At 40.8% G+C, this 15,383-nt stretch overlaps 1 protein-coding gene across 1 annotated transcript in view; it reads right to left on the minus strand.

Moving 5' to 3' along the window:
• Window positions 1-14,280, minus strand: part of IFT81 (intraflagellar transport 81) — an 81,684-nt gene extending 67,404 nt beyond the window's left edge. The window contains exons 1-8 of the mRNA XM_045296715.1: window positions 14,200-14,280; window positions 10,701-10,865; window positions 10,053-10,156; window positions 9,282-9,462; window positions 8,073-8,162; window positions 4,113-4,178; window positions 3,683-3,807; window positions 893-912 (exon numbers count right to left, since the gene is read on the minus strand). Coding sequence (XP_045152650.1) covers window positions 893-912; window positions 3,683-3,807; window positions 4,113-4,178; window positions 8,073-8,162; window positions 9,282-9,462; window positions 10,053-10,156; window positions 10,701-10,844 — 730 coding nt within the window. The 5' untranslated portion in view covers window positions 10,845-10,865; window positions 14,200-14,280. The remainder of the gene's footprint in view (window positions 1-892; window positions 913-3,682; window positions 3,808-4,112; window positions 4,179-8,072; window positions 8,163-9,281; window positions 9,463-10,052; window positions 10,157-10,700; window positions 10,866-14,199) is intronic.
• Window positions 14,281-15,383: the final 1,103 nt, after the last annotated feature.

The raw sequence follows: 15,383 nt of genomic DNA on the forward strand, positions 1-15,383 counted from the left end.
TCATCATTCTCAAAACATTTTATTTCTACTTGAGCCCTTGGTATCAGCTTCTCATTTTCCCCCTTCCCTTTCCCACCCTCCCTCCCTCATGAACCCTTGATAATTTATAAATTATTATTTTTCTGACATCTCAAGTTCTTTATGCATTTGATTCAGAATTAATATTTGGCCCATGTGCATTCAGGAAGCTTTCACTGTTGCCAAATTTTTCATGACCTTCCCACATTCATATAGGGTCGTGACTCACAGGTTAGGAAGCTTTGGGCTACTGCACTAGGAATAAATTGAAGAGGAGTGATGTTGTGTTCATCTTTTAAAAGAACATTCCAAGATTCTCACTGGCAATACTTATGCATCCACAAGGGTGACCAGTTAATTAAAATTAAAAAGTTATTAAAATTTATACACTAACCACTAATGCCAAAGAAAGAGAAATTAAAGATTTGTACCAATATGTGCAGTGCTCAATTGATCAAACATGTAATCAAGATGCATAGATAATTACTAGTGATTGGAATGAAAAAGTTGGAAGCAAAAAAGAAAGAGTACTTGGAAAATACAGCCTTAGTTATAGAAACAATGCAAGAGATCACGTTAAAAATTTTTAAGACCAAGAACCTATTTAGTGGCAATATTCTTTTCAACATCATAAGCAGTAGCTACATTTATATCAGAAAACCAAACTCACTCCCATCGAGTCAATGATAACTCTAATGACCCTGTGAGTTTCCAAGACTGTAACTCTTTATAGAAGTAGAAAGTCCCATCTTTTTCCTTTGGAATGGCTGGTGGTTTTGCACTTTGAACCCGCAGTTAGCAGCCCAGTGTGTAACCACCATGACACCAGAGATCCTTAACTATACGTACAGACATTGTTTAATGGAATACTCACCAGAATCAAATGAACTACATCTGTGGAGAGAGATGATGGAGAAGTTCAGTATCATCAGCCAGAACAAAGTCAGGAGCCAACAATGGTACAGATCATCAATTTGCTCATATGCAAATTAAATTACAGCTGAAGAAAATTAAAGCAAGTCCATGACCTTGATCATATCTCACCTGAATTTAGAAACCATCTCAAGAATAGATTCAACACAACGAACACCAAATGAACAAAGGCAAAATGTGTTGTGGATAAAAACAAAGAAAAAATGCATTTCAGGAAAACATCAAGGACATCATATAAGAAGAAAGCAAAATGCCATTAAAAAGACAAGAAAGAAGAAAAGACCAAAATGGATGTCAAAAGAGGCTCAACTCATGCTTGAATGTAGAGTTGCTAAAGCATGTGGAAGAAAAGAGCTGAACAGAAGATTTCAAAGTGTGGCTTGAGATGACAAGTATTATAATGAATGTACAAAAACTTGGAGCTGGGAAACCAAATGGGAAGCATATGCTCAGCATTTCTCAAGCTGAAAAAAAATGAAAGAAGTCAAGCCATGAGTTGTAATATTGAGAAGTTTGATGAGAAAAATATTTAATGATGTAAAATGCATCAAAAGAAGATGGAAGCATCTATAGACAATAGACCAATCCCCACACAGAGGGGCCACAGGGATGGGATGAGTCAACCAGGGTGTAGTAAAGCATTGATGAAACAATATTCCTCTGGTTCCTTGAGGCTTCCTCATCCCCCACTATCATGACCCCAGTGTTGTTTCTCAATTCAGACTAGATCGGAGCATGTACACAGGTATAGATAGGTGGGGGCTCACAACATACAGAATCCAGGAACAGGAGTGGGAATAGTGATACCAGAGGGTAGAAGGGTGGGGGGGAGAGGAAGGGAGAAAGGGGGACCTGATCGCAATAATCAACACATAACCATACACCCCTCTCCAGGGGGAAGAACAACAGAAAACTTGCGGGGAGACAGCAAAAATGTCATCTTAAAGAACCAAGACATAATAATATCCATTACTTCATATATCAGAAGAATGGATAAACCTGTCTTAGAAAAAGTACAGCCAAAATGCTTCTAAGAAGGGAGGATGGCAAGACTTCTTTTTACATACTCTGGAAATTTAATCAGGAGAGACCAGTCCCTAAAGAGGGGCATCACGCTTGGCAAAGCAGAAGATTAGGGAAAAAGAATACCCACAACCAGATGGATTGACACAGTGGCTGCATCAGTGGACTTAAACACAGCAGTGAGTGTACGGATTTTCGTTCTGTTGTATAGAGGAAGGCACTTAACAACACAACACAATCCAAATCTGATAGTAAGCAGTCATTTGGCACTTGATCAATGTAAGCATGCTGCAGTAAAACCACTATGATGCTAGGTCAAGCTTCAAAGGAGGCAAATATTTAACCCACCAATCTATAGGAAACAAAGATTTCTTCCAAGTCATCTCCCCCAAATATATGTTAAACTTAGGACACTGTTTGCAACTAATGGTAAATGATTGTCAAAGTATCTCCCTGAACACTCCAGCCATCCAAAGCAAGCAGACACCACTGTTTCTCCCACAATAGGCAGGACTCACTTCTTGCTGTAAGGGTCTGTGGATTGCTTCCCCTGAAAGCTTAAGCTAAATAAAGTCCCCAGCTCTAGGGCAACCAGGATTAGGCCAACATTATGAACCTAGGGCCTGCCCATCTTGTCACATGTATACCCTTAATCCCTCCCCTCTTCCTACAGCGTGTGTACTCCTATATTATCCCCCTCCCATTACTGTATTACCTATAGCACAATCCTTTCCTGTGACGTATGTCTTCACCTGTAATTAGGGGGCTTGCCCGTCCCCAGAGAATATATAAGGTTTGGTTAGCAATAAATCTCTCTCTCTCCCTCCCTTTCTCCACGTGGACCACCAAGTGAGGCTGAGGTGAGCATGCTATCATGAAATGTGTCTGACTCCATTATTTCAATCTCTCTTTCTATCTCTCATGCTCTCTAAGACTTTACGATAATCTTTACTTATTAACACTATAGAGTTGCCCTAACGGACCTGTGATGATGTGTTAGGGGCTGGCTTCCATGACACAGCTCATGTGAAATATATCTTTAAGTGTAAGTCTACTCAGATTTTAAGATAAATTTTAAATAGCTAATTCTGGTCAAATTTTGTTCCTGTAAAACCAAGTTTGAGAACATGGAGCATGTGGCTTTTAGCCTTTTCCTAATCTTGTTGCCCCTGGCGTAAAGTGTAGAAGGTACTGTGATCAATGGAAGGAGTACTGAAAAGTCAGAGGCTTAAATCTGTCAACCACTCAACAGGAGAAAGATATGGTAGTCTGCTTTGTAAAGACCTTGGGAATTCCATGGGAAAAGTTCTCTTTTATCCAGTAGGGTTGCTGTAAGTCAGAGTTTACTCAACAGCATGAGGGTTTGATTATCAAGTGAATAAAAATGATATTCTCAATGTCCCAGGATATCAGGAAGCCCTTCAGAGAATTTAGAGGTGTTGTCAGCAGTTAATCTTACTACTTAACAGTACAGTGAAATCTTGGGATAATACATTGCAGTAATGCTGGGACAATATGAAGTAGGCATAAGCCAAACTATAAATAGATGTAGGACCCCAAAGGTGATTGTTGTATGCGTCAAAAGACTAGAGGATAAGAGAGTTTTGTCCCATAACAAGGTAAAGGAAAACATGAGCTCCAAAAATTCTTCCTTCTTTCCATTTGAATTATCAGAGGAATGGTTTCTCTCATAGTTGAGACTATAAACTTTACTGAAGATACCTGGTTCTTTTGTTCCTGCTTCTGCTGGGCAAGGAATTCTTCTCTCTCTTTTTCAACTCGAAGTTGCCTTGCTATTTTAAGCATTGGTTGGTGATTCTGAACTGTCTCCACCTACAGTGGGAATAAGTAGTACATGTTACCGTCAGGTTTGAGAAAGAGCATAGCACGTGACACAAACATCCACTTCTCATTTCCTCTTGGTAAACAGTACTCCCCAGAGATGACATCAAAGCTCTAGACTCCAGGTCCTTGAAAGTTTTGGGCTGCTGCCTGGGGAGATTCCCTTTCCATCAATGTTATATGAGTCCATCTTCAGATGGACACCATGCCTGCCTTAATCTTTATTTGCATTCCTAAGTCTTTGCAAGTCCTGGGGAGCTGGGGCCAGAGTCCTGCAGTGTTCACTCTTGGCTTACCCTTTTCTTCAAGCGTTCCACTCTCTTAATGAGTTGATCTTTTTCTTCCTCCATGGCACCGATATCCTAAGAGGTGGCAAAGAGGGCATTAAAAGAGTAGTCTCGGTATGGTAGAACTCAGACAAGGTTTTCATGAGCCTGCAGGCCCCATTTCCCTCCCTTTTTGGGAATGAAGCTCATCTTTTAGATGGAAGCATTCCTACTCCCCTCCCCCCAGGGTTCTTTGTAGAAAGTAATTTATTTGGCAGCTTGGTGCTCATCTAGAAAAGGAACTAAAACAGGTTATAACGCAGCAAGGTGACGCTGCCAACCAGTACATGTGCAATCTGATTCTAAATATGGGAACATGATTTCTCAAAAATCTTCCATCACGGAAGGAGTGCAGGTTTAAATATATGAACAACTTGCTGCTGACATCCCATCTGCTCCATTAAATACCAGACCATATATTTTGCAAATTTTCCATCAAACTTATTTTTTATGGCCATAGTACTTCTGAGATATAAATATGTGCCTGGTTTTGATACTTAACCAATCCCTTCCTAAAATGAAAGATTTCAAAAATATGCTGCTCTTCCCATAACTAGCTCCATAATATTTTTACATGAAAATTAACCAACCTAAAACTAAAAGCAAGGAGTCCTGATGGCATAGTGGGAGTTGGGCTGCTAATTACAAGGTCAGTAGTTTGAAACGACTAGCTGCTCTGAGGGAAAAGGATGAGGCTTTCCAGTCTCATAAAGAGTAAAAGTCTTGGAAACCCACAGGGGCAGTTCTACTTTGTCCTATAGGGTCGTTATGAATTGAAACGACTTGATGGCAGTGAGCTAGAGTTTGTTAAAACTTAAAAACTAAAACTAAAAACGAAACACAAAAATAATAGGGCTTTCACAGTAATACTAAAGGTGAAATTCTGGCAGTATAGACAGAATTGGGAAAATGAGCCTAGTTACTCACTATTGGTGGGATTACATTGAAGAATAACATCAAAAGTCTTAAGAATGTCAATACCTTCTGACCTAGTAATTCCACATCTCTAAGAACTTGTCCTACATAGTGAATGATGGGGGGAGTGCGGAGTGGAGACCCAAAGCCCATTAGTAGGCCACTGGAGATCCCCTTGCAGAGGGGTCTCAGGGAGGAGATGAGCCAGTCAGGGTGCGATGTAACAATGATGAGAAATACAACTTTCCTCTAGTTCCTAAATGTTTCCTCCCCGCTCCCAATACCATGACTCGAATTCGATCTTGCAAGACTGGCTAGACCAGAGGAGGTACACTGGTACAGATAGGAACTGAAAATAAAGGGAATCCAGGACGGATGAGCCCTATAGGACCAGTGGTGTGAGTGGCAAAACAGGGAGGGTAAAGGGAGAATGGGTAGGAAAGAGGGAACCGATTACATGGAACTGTGTGTGACCTCCCCCCTGGGGGACAGACAACCGAAAAGTGGATGAAGGGAGACATCGGACAGGGCAAGATATGACAAAATACCCATTTATAAACTATCAAGGGCTCATGTGGGAGGGGGCAGCAGGGAGGGAGGGGAAAAATGAGGACCTAATGTCGGGGGTTTAAATGGAGAGAAAATGTTTTGAGAAACGATGTACAAATGCGCTTTACACAATTGATGTGTGTATGGATTGGGATAACAGTTGTATGAGCCCCTAATAAAATGTTAAAAAAAAAAAAAAAAAAAGAACTTGTCCTAATAAAGTATTCATGAAATGGCACAGACTCATCTATAAAGATTCTCATCACAGAGCTAATTATATCTAAAATTTGGAAGTGACCCAGAAAAGCCTGAGGATTATGAAATAAATTACATTAAATAAATGACAATGAAAGTCATTAAAGACGATGCAGAAGAATGTTGAATGCCGGGGGAAATGTCACGAGATGACACTACTTGGAAGAAGCATTTTACAGCATTTATATCTAGTACAAAACCAAGGCAAAGATTTAAATATATTGGCAAAGATTTAAATATATTCACTATTTGCCAATAGTGGTTATTTCTTCAGCATGGGATTTTCTTCCTCTGGTAAAAGCTATCTTTATTATTTCTCCTGCCCCCAGACTGTAAATTCTTTTCTTTTCATTTTTTCTTCAATTTTTTTATTATGATTTAGGTGGAGGTATATTGAGCAGATCATCAATTTTACACGCAACAATTTGTACACATTTTGTTTCAATGCATCCATTGCAACCCCTTCAATGTACTATTCGCTTATCCTACTTCCGTTTCCATTCCTCCTCTTTCTCAACCTCTGTCTTTGGGTAAATGCTGTCCTCTTGATCAGCATTTAGAATAATGGCTCATTATTCTAACACAGGGATGAGTTCAATTGCAGACCTGAAGCACAAGGGCCATAATCTTAGTGGTCCTCAATGTGAGATTATGAATTTTTAAAAACTTCTTATTTAAACGATCTGATTTTCTAAGTGTTCTATAAGTATATGTTCAAGACCATTTTGGCAATAATGTCTAGAATTGAAAATACAGACTCTAAGTTCTTCTATTATTTTTGGTTTAGTCCCAGTGACATAATGGAGGGATGGGGGCTGAGCACCTATCACTCTTCGTCCACACTGTCTTTTCAATGTCTGCTGATAGGCCTCCCTACAACCCTGCAACTAGAGCCAGTTTAATCTTTTGTTTGTAGAGCAGCACACAAACTCTTACTGAGAAACTAGCCTGTGCCAGGCAATAACAGGCACTTGAATACAGAGGTGAACAAGTCAAGCAGACACGATCCTTACCGTGGTGTTTAAAGGTGTTGGGAAGATACTGATGTAATTTTAATTGCAAAGAGTAGCTCATACTCTCACATAAAACATGATGACTTAGTCTATCCAGGGGATCAGGGAAGACCTCCCAGAGGAAGCAACTTCCATTTCTTATTGAATGAAAAGAAGATGATGACAGATACATGAGGAATCATTTAAAAAATAAAAATCCATGCAAGTCAGTACTAGCATGTGTTTAGGGAATTGGGAACTAGTGGAAGTGTAAAAATGTTTTCAGGTCACATTTATGTAAAATGCATCATCCTAACAAATTTATGTGCTTTAATAAGCAAATAAATTTCTGGAAATCCATTCTAAGGAAATAACTACAAATGTACAAAAACAATTTGTAGAGAATTAAAATTATAATCTATAACAGAAAAAAAATAAGGAATTAACCATCCATGTGGAGTATTACTTACAAAAATCAGACTGTAGAAAGAAAAATAATGAGATTATATTTATATTTATAATGCAGTGATTTTAAAAACAAGATACAAGTAATGATGTACAGTGTAGTCCCAATTTTAGATGGGTGTTATATACACACATACATAAGAAAGACAGCCTGAAAGGATATATACTAAAATGTTAACCACTCTATGATTTTACTCTGCGTTTCCCTTCTGTATTTTCTATATATGTAATAAACATACACACATATATAAAGTCCATTGCCATCGAGTTGATTTGAACTCATAACAACCCTATAGGGAAGAGAAGAGCTGCCTCATATGGTTTCTTTTCTTTTTCTTTTTGGCCTCATAGGGTTTCCAAGGCTTTAATCTTTAAGGAAACAGAATGCCACGTTTTTCTCCCGTGGAGCAGCTAGTGGGTTTTAACTGCTGATCTTTTGGTTAGTAGTTAAGCACTTTAATCACTCACCACCAGGACTCTGTATCACTCAATCAGAGAAAGACTCAAAATGTAACCTTTTTAAATTTAGGGTAATGGTTACAGTACATAAGAATTCACTATGAATTTACTCTGGATTTCATTAATTTCTTCAGTACAGAGCTACCAAAAGTTTCAGACCAAAGAGAATCTGCCACGTGCTGACACTAGTTTCCATGTAGAAGAAAGATACTGAACCAACTAAAAATAAAAATGGTAAACTCCAATGCAATTCCAATTTAAACAAACAGTATTATAGTTTCTTGTCTTTGTTTACCCTTCTTATTTCTGCCGTAGAAAATCCAGAAGTCTTAAGTTGCTCACATTCTTTATGCAAAGTTTTGAAAGCTTCCATCAATTCTTCATACTGAGAGAATAAGTTAGAGAATAAATTAATGACTAGGTCTAGTAGGCTTTACTGTGACAAACTACCTATTAATGTATAGTGATCACCTAAATCACAAGAACAGCATTAAAATTGTACCCTGAATATTTCTCCTTCTGCTGCATTTCTGGTATGCTTTCCATACGCTAGCTATGTCGACCTTCATTCACTTGCTGGAACGTTACATGCTCCCACCTCATTAATGCACTCTACTTGCTCTAAAAACACTCCCTGGCCCTACCACCCCTAATCTGGATAACTCCTATTTACCCATCAGGTCTCAGCATAGGTACTTCAGTTCTTACTTTCTCTGGTCCATTACCTAGTCGATCACAGGAGAGACCACACAAATATCACAGAAGCCTAGATTCTTGCCTCTCTCTCTTCCTTAGACAGTCTGAGGCAATTGTCAACTGTCTCATCCAGCAAAATGCTCAGCCATCCCAGCCCCTGGATCCTATCTACCTACAGTTCCTAAGAAATAAAATAATTCTAAAATCCCAATTTCAGGAGATTTAAAAAAGTATATACCCCTACCATTAAAAAACAAAACAGTTTTTGTAGGCACAAGTTGATATGTTATGACATGACGACGAGCTGAACATAGCTGGGTTTTGGTTTACTTTTTAGTGTCACATTTGGCACTACAGGTAAAGCAAAAATATTAAAGCGAGGTTAACATGTATTTGAACCTTTCCATCTTGAAACTCTTAAAACCTATTGCCACCGAGTTGATTCTGACTCAGGACAGAGGGGAACTGCCCTGCAGAGGTTTCCTAGGCTGCAGACAGACTGCCATGGTTTTCTCTTGTGGAGCAGTTGGTAAATTCAAATAACCAACCTTTTGATTAGCAGCCAAGTGCTTAAATACTGCACCAGCAGGCTCCTTGGAATCCACGACAACCATATCCATTGCCACTCAGGGGATTCCAACTCATAAAGAGCCTATGTAGGGTTTCTGAGACTGTAAATCTTTACAGGAGCAGATAGCTTTTTCTTCTTACAGAGGAGCTGCTGGCAGGTTTGAACCATGACCTTGCAGTGAGCAGGCAAGGTTATCATCCCCCAGAGTCACTAGGAAATCCATGACATAATGTGTACCTGTTTATTGGTATCAGCCACAGTTTCATCCTGAAGAAACTCACTTGGTACTTCAAGTTTTATTAAAAAACGGGCTAGATATGCTCTTTTCTTCAGTTCATTAGTCCTCTGAAGAAGCCAGTGGAGCACTGGGTAGATGACAGGTTTACTTCCGATCACCAGACCCTGACGGAAGGTACTCCTAAAAATGAAAACACACACCCATGCACATGTGCACATACAAGCAAGCATGCTTATGAATAAACCTTGGAAAGAATTAACATTTTCTCAAAATCCAATTTATGAATTCCTGATTGCTTCCCTAACAATTTGTTAAAAATAAAATGAAATAAAGTCAGCCTGTACAGGAACATAAACTTGGGCCCCAAAAATATCACTGGAAATTTCAGAGAAATGGTGTTGGAACCATTGACTAAGTTTAGCTATTCTTAAGACCTCATTCTTAATTGATGGAGTGGTGTGTAAATATGTTTGTCTAGGACAGCAGATAGATGGTACAATGGGGTGGGGGTGGGGAAGCATTTAGGGAAAAAAAAAAAAAGATGGTACAATGGACTAAGATTTGCCTGACTTTTTGGCTGAGGCAAGAACTGGCCCACTTAAGACATTTGCAGGAAATGCAGTGATATTTTGATGTCACCAATTTAAGGAAGCCAAGAATGACCTAAAAAGACTAACTTTAATAGACAAAGACTTAGGTGTATTGTAGCATATTTTAAAAGCAATATTTTGAAAGTCTATTTTAAAAAGTAATACATGACTGATTCTTACATGTCTGTAGCATTTCCTGGAGGCTTGTATTTAAGGATACCAAGAAGGCTCAACATCCGTTTGGCTGTCTGTTCTGGCATCTCCTCTCTGATATCAACAACTTGCTAGATACATAAAGAAATTGAAAATTGAAAAAAGATGCGATTGTTATACATCTAACTAAGAACAATATTTAAACACACTGGCAAAATGATTCTGCCAGCCCATAATAGGCACAATGGTCTCTGCATAAAACAGAGTAAGATAGAGGGCCCCCAGACTCCAAATGAGGGGGAGTATGGGTCAGATCAACATTCATATGAAGAATGCTAAGTTAAAATTTTTTTTAAAAGGCAGTCTCCCATGGATAAAACCAGTGTATAAGAGACGTGAGCTAACTTGCAATACAATAAGATCTTTTGTAAGAGCTTTCTCATTCCAGAACTAGATCTATTTGTGTCTGGAAGTAGGGAAATCATTTCTCAATAAGGTACAAGCATATAATTTAATTTCCAAGTTGGTAGAGAAACCTGAAAGATCATTAATATTACTTTACAGACATAGAAAATGATGCTCAAATAGGCTAAGTAATTTGCCCTGTTCCTCTTTCTCCATAGCCTCTGCCTAGGTTTTAAGAACACACCATTGGAGAAAAGATAAAACTCTTACCTTTGGATCAATCTCAGCCAGGACATCATTGAGAACTTGTAATAGTTGCATTGGCTCCAGGGAGTCAAATGTGATTAAATTATAACTCTTTCTAAAAGGATCCTTATTGAGCTTCTCCACGATGAATTTGATCTGATCACTCATAATTAGGTCTGGTAATTTTTACTAAAGGAGGAAAAATAGAGACAATATTTCTCAACATTGTAAACACTTGTTCTGAAAAGAACTGAGTTCACAGAAATAGAGCATACCCAAAGCTGTAAACGGGCTAAATTCATTAACATCAAGAAATGAAGCTATCTTTAGGGAAGCTACGGGATTTCATGTTAGGTTTTTTACCTCACGTTTTTGAATGTGCATCTGGGGGGATGGCACAGACTTGACTAAATTGACAGAATGAATAATAATTCCCAACTACGCGTCTCCTTAACATCTACTGAGGGACCATGTACCTACTAGGCTGAAAACATATCTTTTTAAAAAAAATTGTTTTATTAGGGGCTCATACAACTCATCACAATCCATACATACATCAATTGTGTAAAGCACATGTGTACATTCATTGTCCTCATCGTTCGCAAAACATTTGCTCTCCACCTAAGCCCCTGGCATCAGCTCATTTGAAAACATACTTTAAAAAAAAAAAAGCAGTCCACATTTAAAACATTGAGAGATTTTTACATTAAAATCCCGATTTCCAACCTTTATGAAAAATCAGATCATGCATTGCATGCTCACAGCCAACTGATGTGGGATGGCAACTGCCTGGGCCTGCACCTTCCATTCTGTTTTGGTTTCTTCCATCAGGTGCTCTTTACTATTTAGGTTTGATTCGGTCCTGCATGCATCGACTGTGCCATCCTTGATTGATTAACATAGGCCTTCAATTCCTCCTGTCTCCAGTTTCCTGGTCTCTGCCTCTCCCCATTCCAAACCACTTGTTGATTTCTCATCTACAAAATTCAAGTCCACACTTCTTGGGTGTTGAGACTCTTGCTGATCTTGCTTAACCTAGCCTTTGCCAACTTTATTTCCAAACTGTTACTTTTAAATCCTCACTTCTTCAGGCAATTGATAGAGACAAAACAAAAGCAAATTCACTGACATAGAGTCGATGCTCCCGTGGGTTTCCAAGACTAATTGTAACCACTGCACCAGAGAGCTCCTTATTGATAGAGCCACCGTTCCTTCAATCATTTCCCCATCTGATTGCCTTTAGGTACGTAGCCCTGATGCTGCACTGGTTAAATGCTGGGCTGCTAGCCAAAATTAGCGCCACAGAACTCAACAACAACAAAGGTCTTTAGATAATGCTGTTTTCTACTCTTGCCCTTCCCCAACTCTGGAAGTAGAAAGCCAACCCATCTTTCACCAAATGCAACTTCCTCCATGAAAACCTTTCTTAAGCCATCCTCACATTCTAGGTGGACCACCCTCTATCAGCTCTTCTCGCTTAGTGTTAGTTTTTAGTAACAATAAAACTTTGTATTAGTTTTATATACATTTTATCTTCAAAATGCCATGAAGACAGTGGTGGTGGTTGTCAGGTGCAGTCAAGCCAGTCGAGTAGACTCCTAAGGACCCAACAGGACAGAGTAAAAATGCACCCCAGGGGGTTTCCTCGGCTGTAATCTCTACGGGAGATCACCAGGTCTTTTCTCTCCACAGAACAACTGCTGGGTTCGAACCACTGACCTTTCAAACCACTACAGGTAGGTTCCCTGAAGGGGGTGATACTGTCCCCTGGAGGGTGCTGGAAAAATAGAGGGGTATCCTAACTATGGGATACAGTTAAAAAAAAAAAAAGTTTTTAATTGCAGGAGGGAGAGGGTTGAGCAGGGACTGAGTTTTGTTGTTTTGTTTTTTTTCCCTGAAAGGGGGGCACTAGGTCAATTGAGTTTGGAAACCTATGCACTCGAAAGATTGAATCAATTTGTACTCAGACCCAAGGTCAGGAAACCCACAAGCTTAAGTCTAAAACCAGGCTGTTGGGTGAGGAAGATCATACCTTTTTGTTTTTAATAGCATATTGGAGCTCTTAATTGTTGGAAAAGCTTTATCACGTCCTTACTATCTCTTGCATGCAGGTAATATTTGCATCCAATGGGGAAAAGTGGTCTAAGTTTTATAGGCAGGCAATTTTTTTTAGCCTTAAACCAAACCAAATTAATTGCTGTGCAGCCAAATCTAACACAGATTGACCCTATAGGAGAGAGCAGAACTATCCCATAGAGTTTGAAAAGCTGTAAGTCCTTACAGAAGCAGGCCGCATCTTCTTGTGGGGCAGCTGGTGGGTTCATACAGCTTATCTTTTGGTTAGCAGCAAAGGGCTTTATCCTTAGCCACTCAAAAATATTTTAAAAAAGAACTGCTAAATAAGAAAACATTCAATTCAGCACTCCCTTAGTAATAAAAATCATGAACTGGGTCATTGTAATTTTACCCAAGGAACGAGCATAAATCGGGCAGCATACATCTCACTCCAAAACTGTGTTTTGTTTTGTTTAAACGACAGGGAGATCGGGTCCCCAGGAGTCAGAATTGACTTGATAGCAGTGAGTTTAAAAAAAACCATTTTTTTTAGTTTAATGTTTTTTGCGGGGGGGCGGGGGCAGGATTGAAGATGAAGAGCTGGCTATTTAGAAAAGAAAACAAGAAAACTATGGTCTCTTCTCCATAATTAACATAAAATTCAGAAATAAGAAAATGGGAAAGAAATTCGGTCTATACCTTTGAGATCTCCCTTAAAATGTAAAAGGAAACTTTTACATAATTGGGGGAGTCCCTTTTTGAGATGCAAGCCTGGGTGGTGACAATTTATCTTAAGTCAATATCCACGACACACCCTTCACAGGCATCTTCTTGAATGTTTCATTGAAAAATGATTCTGAGTTCGAAATGAGCTGATTAGTCATTCTTTTTTTGGCCCTGAAAACAACAAACCAGAAAGCGGGGGCAACGAGGATAGGGGACAAGCAGCCAGGTGTCGGATGGTCACTCGCTAAGGACATGGCAGTACTGAACAGGTAGGCTGTCTAAACCCCGCGGGCTCCGCGCTCTAAAATTAGCAAAAGCAATTAATGTCCCACTTGGCGCGGAGAGGCGCCACACTAATTCACCGGCAGGAACCCGAAGGGTGGGGGGTGGGGGGACTCGAACCAGGCCGGACGTCTCTGTGGCTCACCTCGGCCCAGAAACGCCGACGCCGGCACCAGAAATAGTGTTCCCAGCACCGGGGGCTCTAGAGAGGGCTGGGGACCCCACAGTCCGACCCAGGCCTTTCGCGGGGTTGCTCTGGGCTCCCCGACGCCGTCTCCCGCCTGGGAGAGGCCTCGGTTCAGGAGAGCCCCACCGGGGCCCCCATCCCCAATTTGAGGGGCTTCGCAGCTGCGCCCCCACCCCGACCTGCCAGGCACTGCCTCGGAAAGGGGAAGGGTGTGGGGAGTTCTCGCCTGCTTCGGGGTTCGGGGAGTTTCCGCCTGCGGGCGGGCAAGGTTACCTCAGATTCTCTTCAAGAAACCACTTTTCCCCCCCTCAGGAGGCACCCGGACTCTATTAGGTTCCTAGAGACGAGCTCCTTGGCAACGGTTGCTAAGCCGTGGCGTGTCGTCATTTCCGGCGTGGCGGGGCCGGGCGCGTTCCCGAGGCCGTTCGGGGCCGCGCGCTGCGGACGCGTGCGGGGTCCACGTGCAGAGCGGCCTCCCAGTTCCCAGCCCCTGCGGAGAGCCAAGGGCGTTGCGGGCTCCTTGAAATCACAAACCGTGACCGAGCCTTGGACTCGCGGCCATTAACCTTTGAAAATGTCCTTCAGTTTGCAGTCTAGGAAGTACTCTGCATTACGGAGCTCTGCTAAATACGCGTGCTCTTTCATTCATTCGCCAAACATGGGAATGCCAGCTTCCTTGTCTGAGGCAGGCCAGTAAGGGGTTGGGACACGGAAGCATTTGGCATAGGCTTCAAATTTAAGTTTTCCCCACAAGTACGGTATCTCCAAATTAGGTTATACCTAGGAGCACTTGTAGAGGGTTTCAGACAGGTTTTTTTTTTTTTCAGACAGGTTTTAACAAAAGGTGTGTGCATCCATCATATAGATTTCAACGCCTGTGTCACATTGAGCCACGTTGCCTGAACCAGGAATTAAATGTTTTATTTAATGAAATGATTTTAAAAAATGTAGATAAGTGATTTAGGGCTTCTTGCATTTGAGAGGATCTACTTATCAAGCTGTCCTTGGGGCCTGTTACATAGGCCCCCTGGAGTTGCTACTGAGCTACTTGACACCCTGTGGGGCACCATTCTTTTCTGGCACACTTGGAGTCACCATGAGTTGGGATCCACCCCAGGGCAACTGTTTTTTAACTGTGTAGAGGCCTTCATGGAGTTGTTGGCTGTGAGACCAGCCAAGGCAGATCACTGAGGAGGCTGGGAAATCTAGTGAGACACATAGCACCTACAGGTTGGCAAATGGTCGTTTGAACCTGCCCTTGTTAGACTAGAGACACCGTATGTGGTGATGTCAGCTTGCAAAGAAAAGAAAGCGGTAACAAAAAGAATATCCAGTTCCTCACCACCTGCCTGCTCAAACACCTTAGAACCCACCTAAGCTTTAGCATCATCCAGCCCCCCAACAGCACATCACATATTACCCCCCTTCTCTCTGGATTTGCCTCTTCTGGGCATCTC

The sequence above is a fragment of the Echinops telfairi genome, unplaced genomic scaffold (genome assembly GCF_000313985.2).
Source record: "Echinops telfairi isolate 266 unplaced genomic scaffold, ASM31398v2 ScPeMD7_7412;HRSCAF=8450, whole genome shotgun sequence".
Taxonomy (NCBI): domain Eukaryota; kingdom Metazoa; phylum Chordata; class Mammalia; order Afrosoricida; family Tenrecidae; genus Echinops; species Echinops telfairi.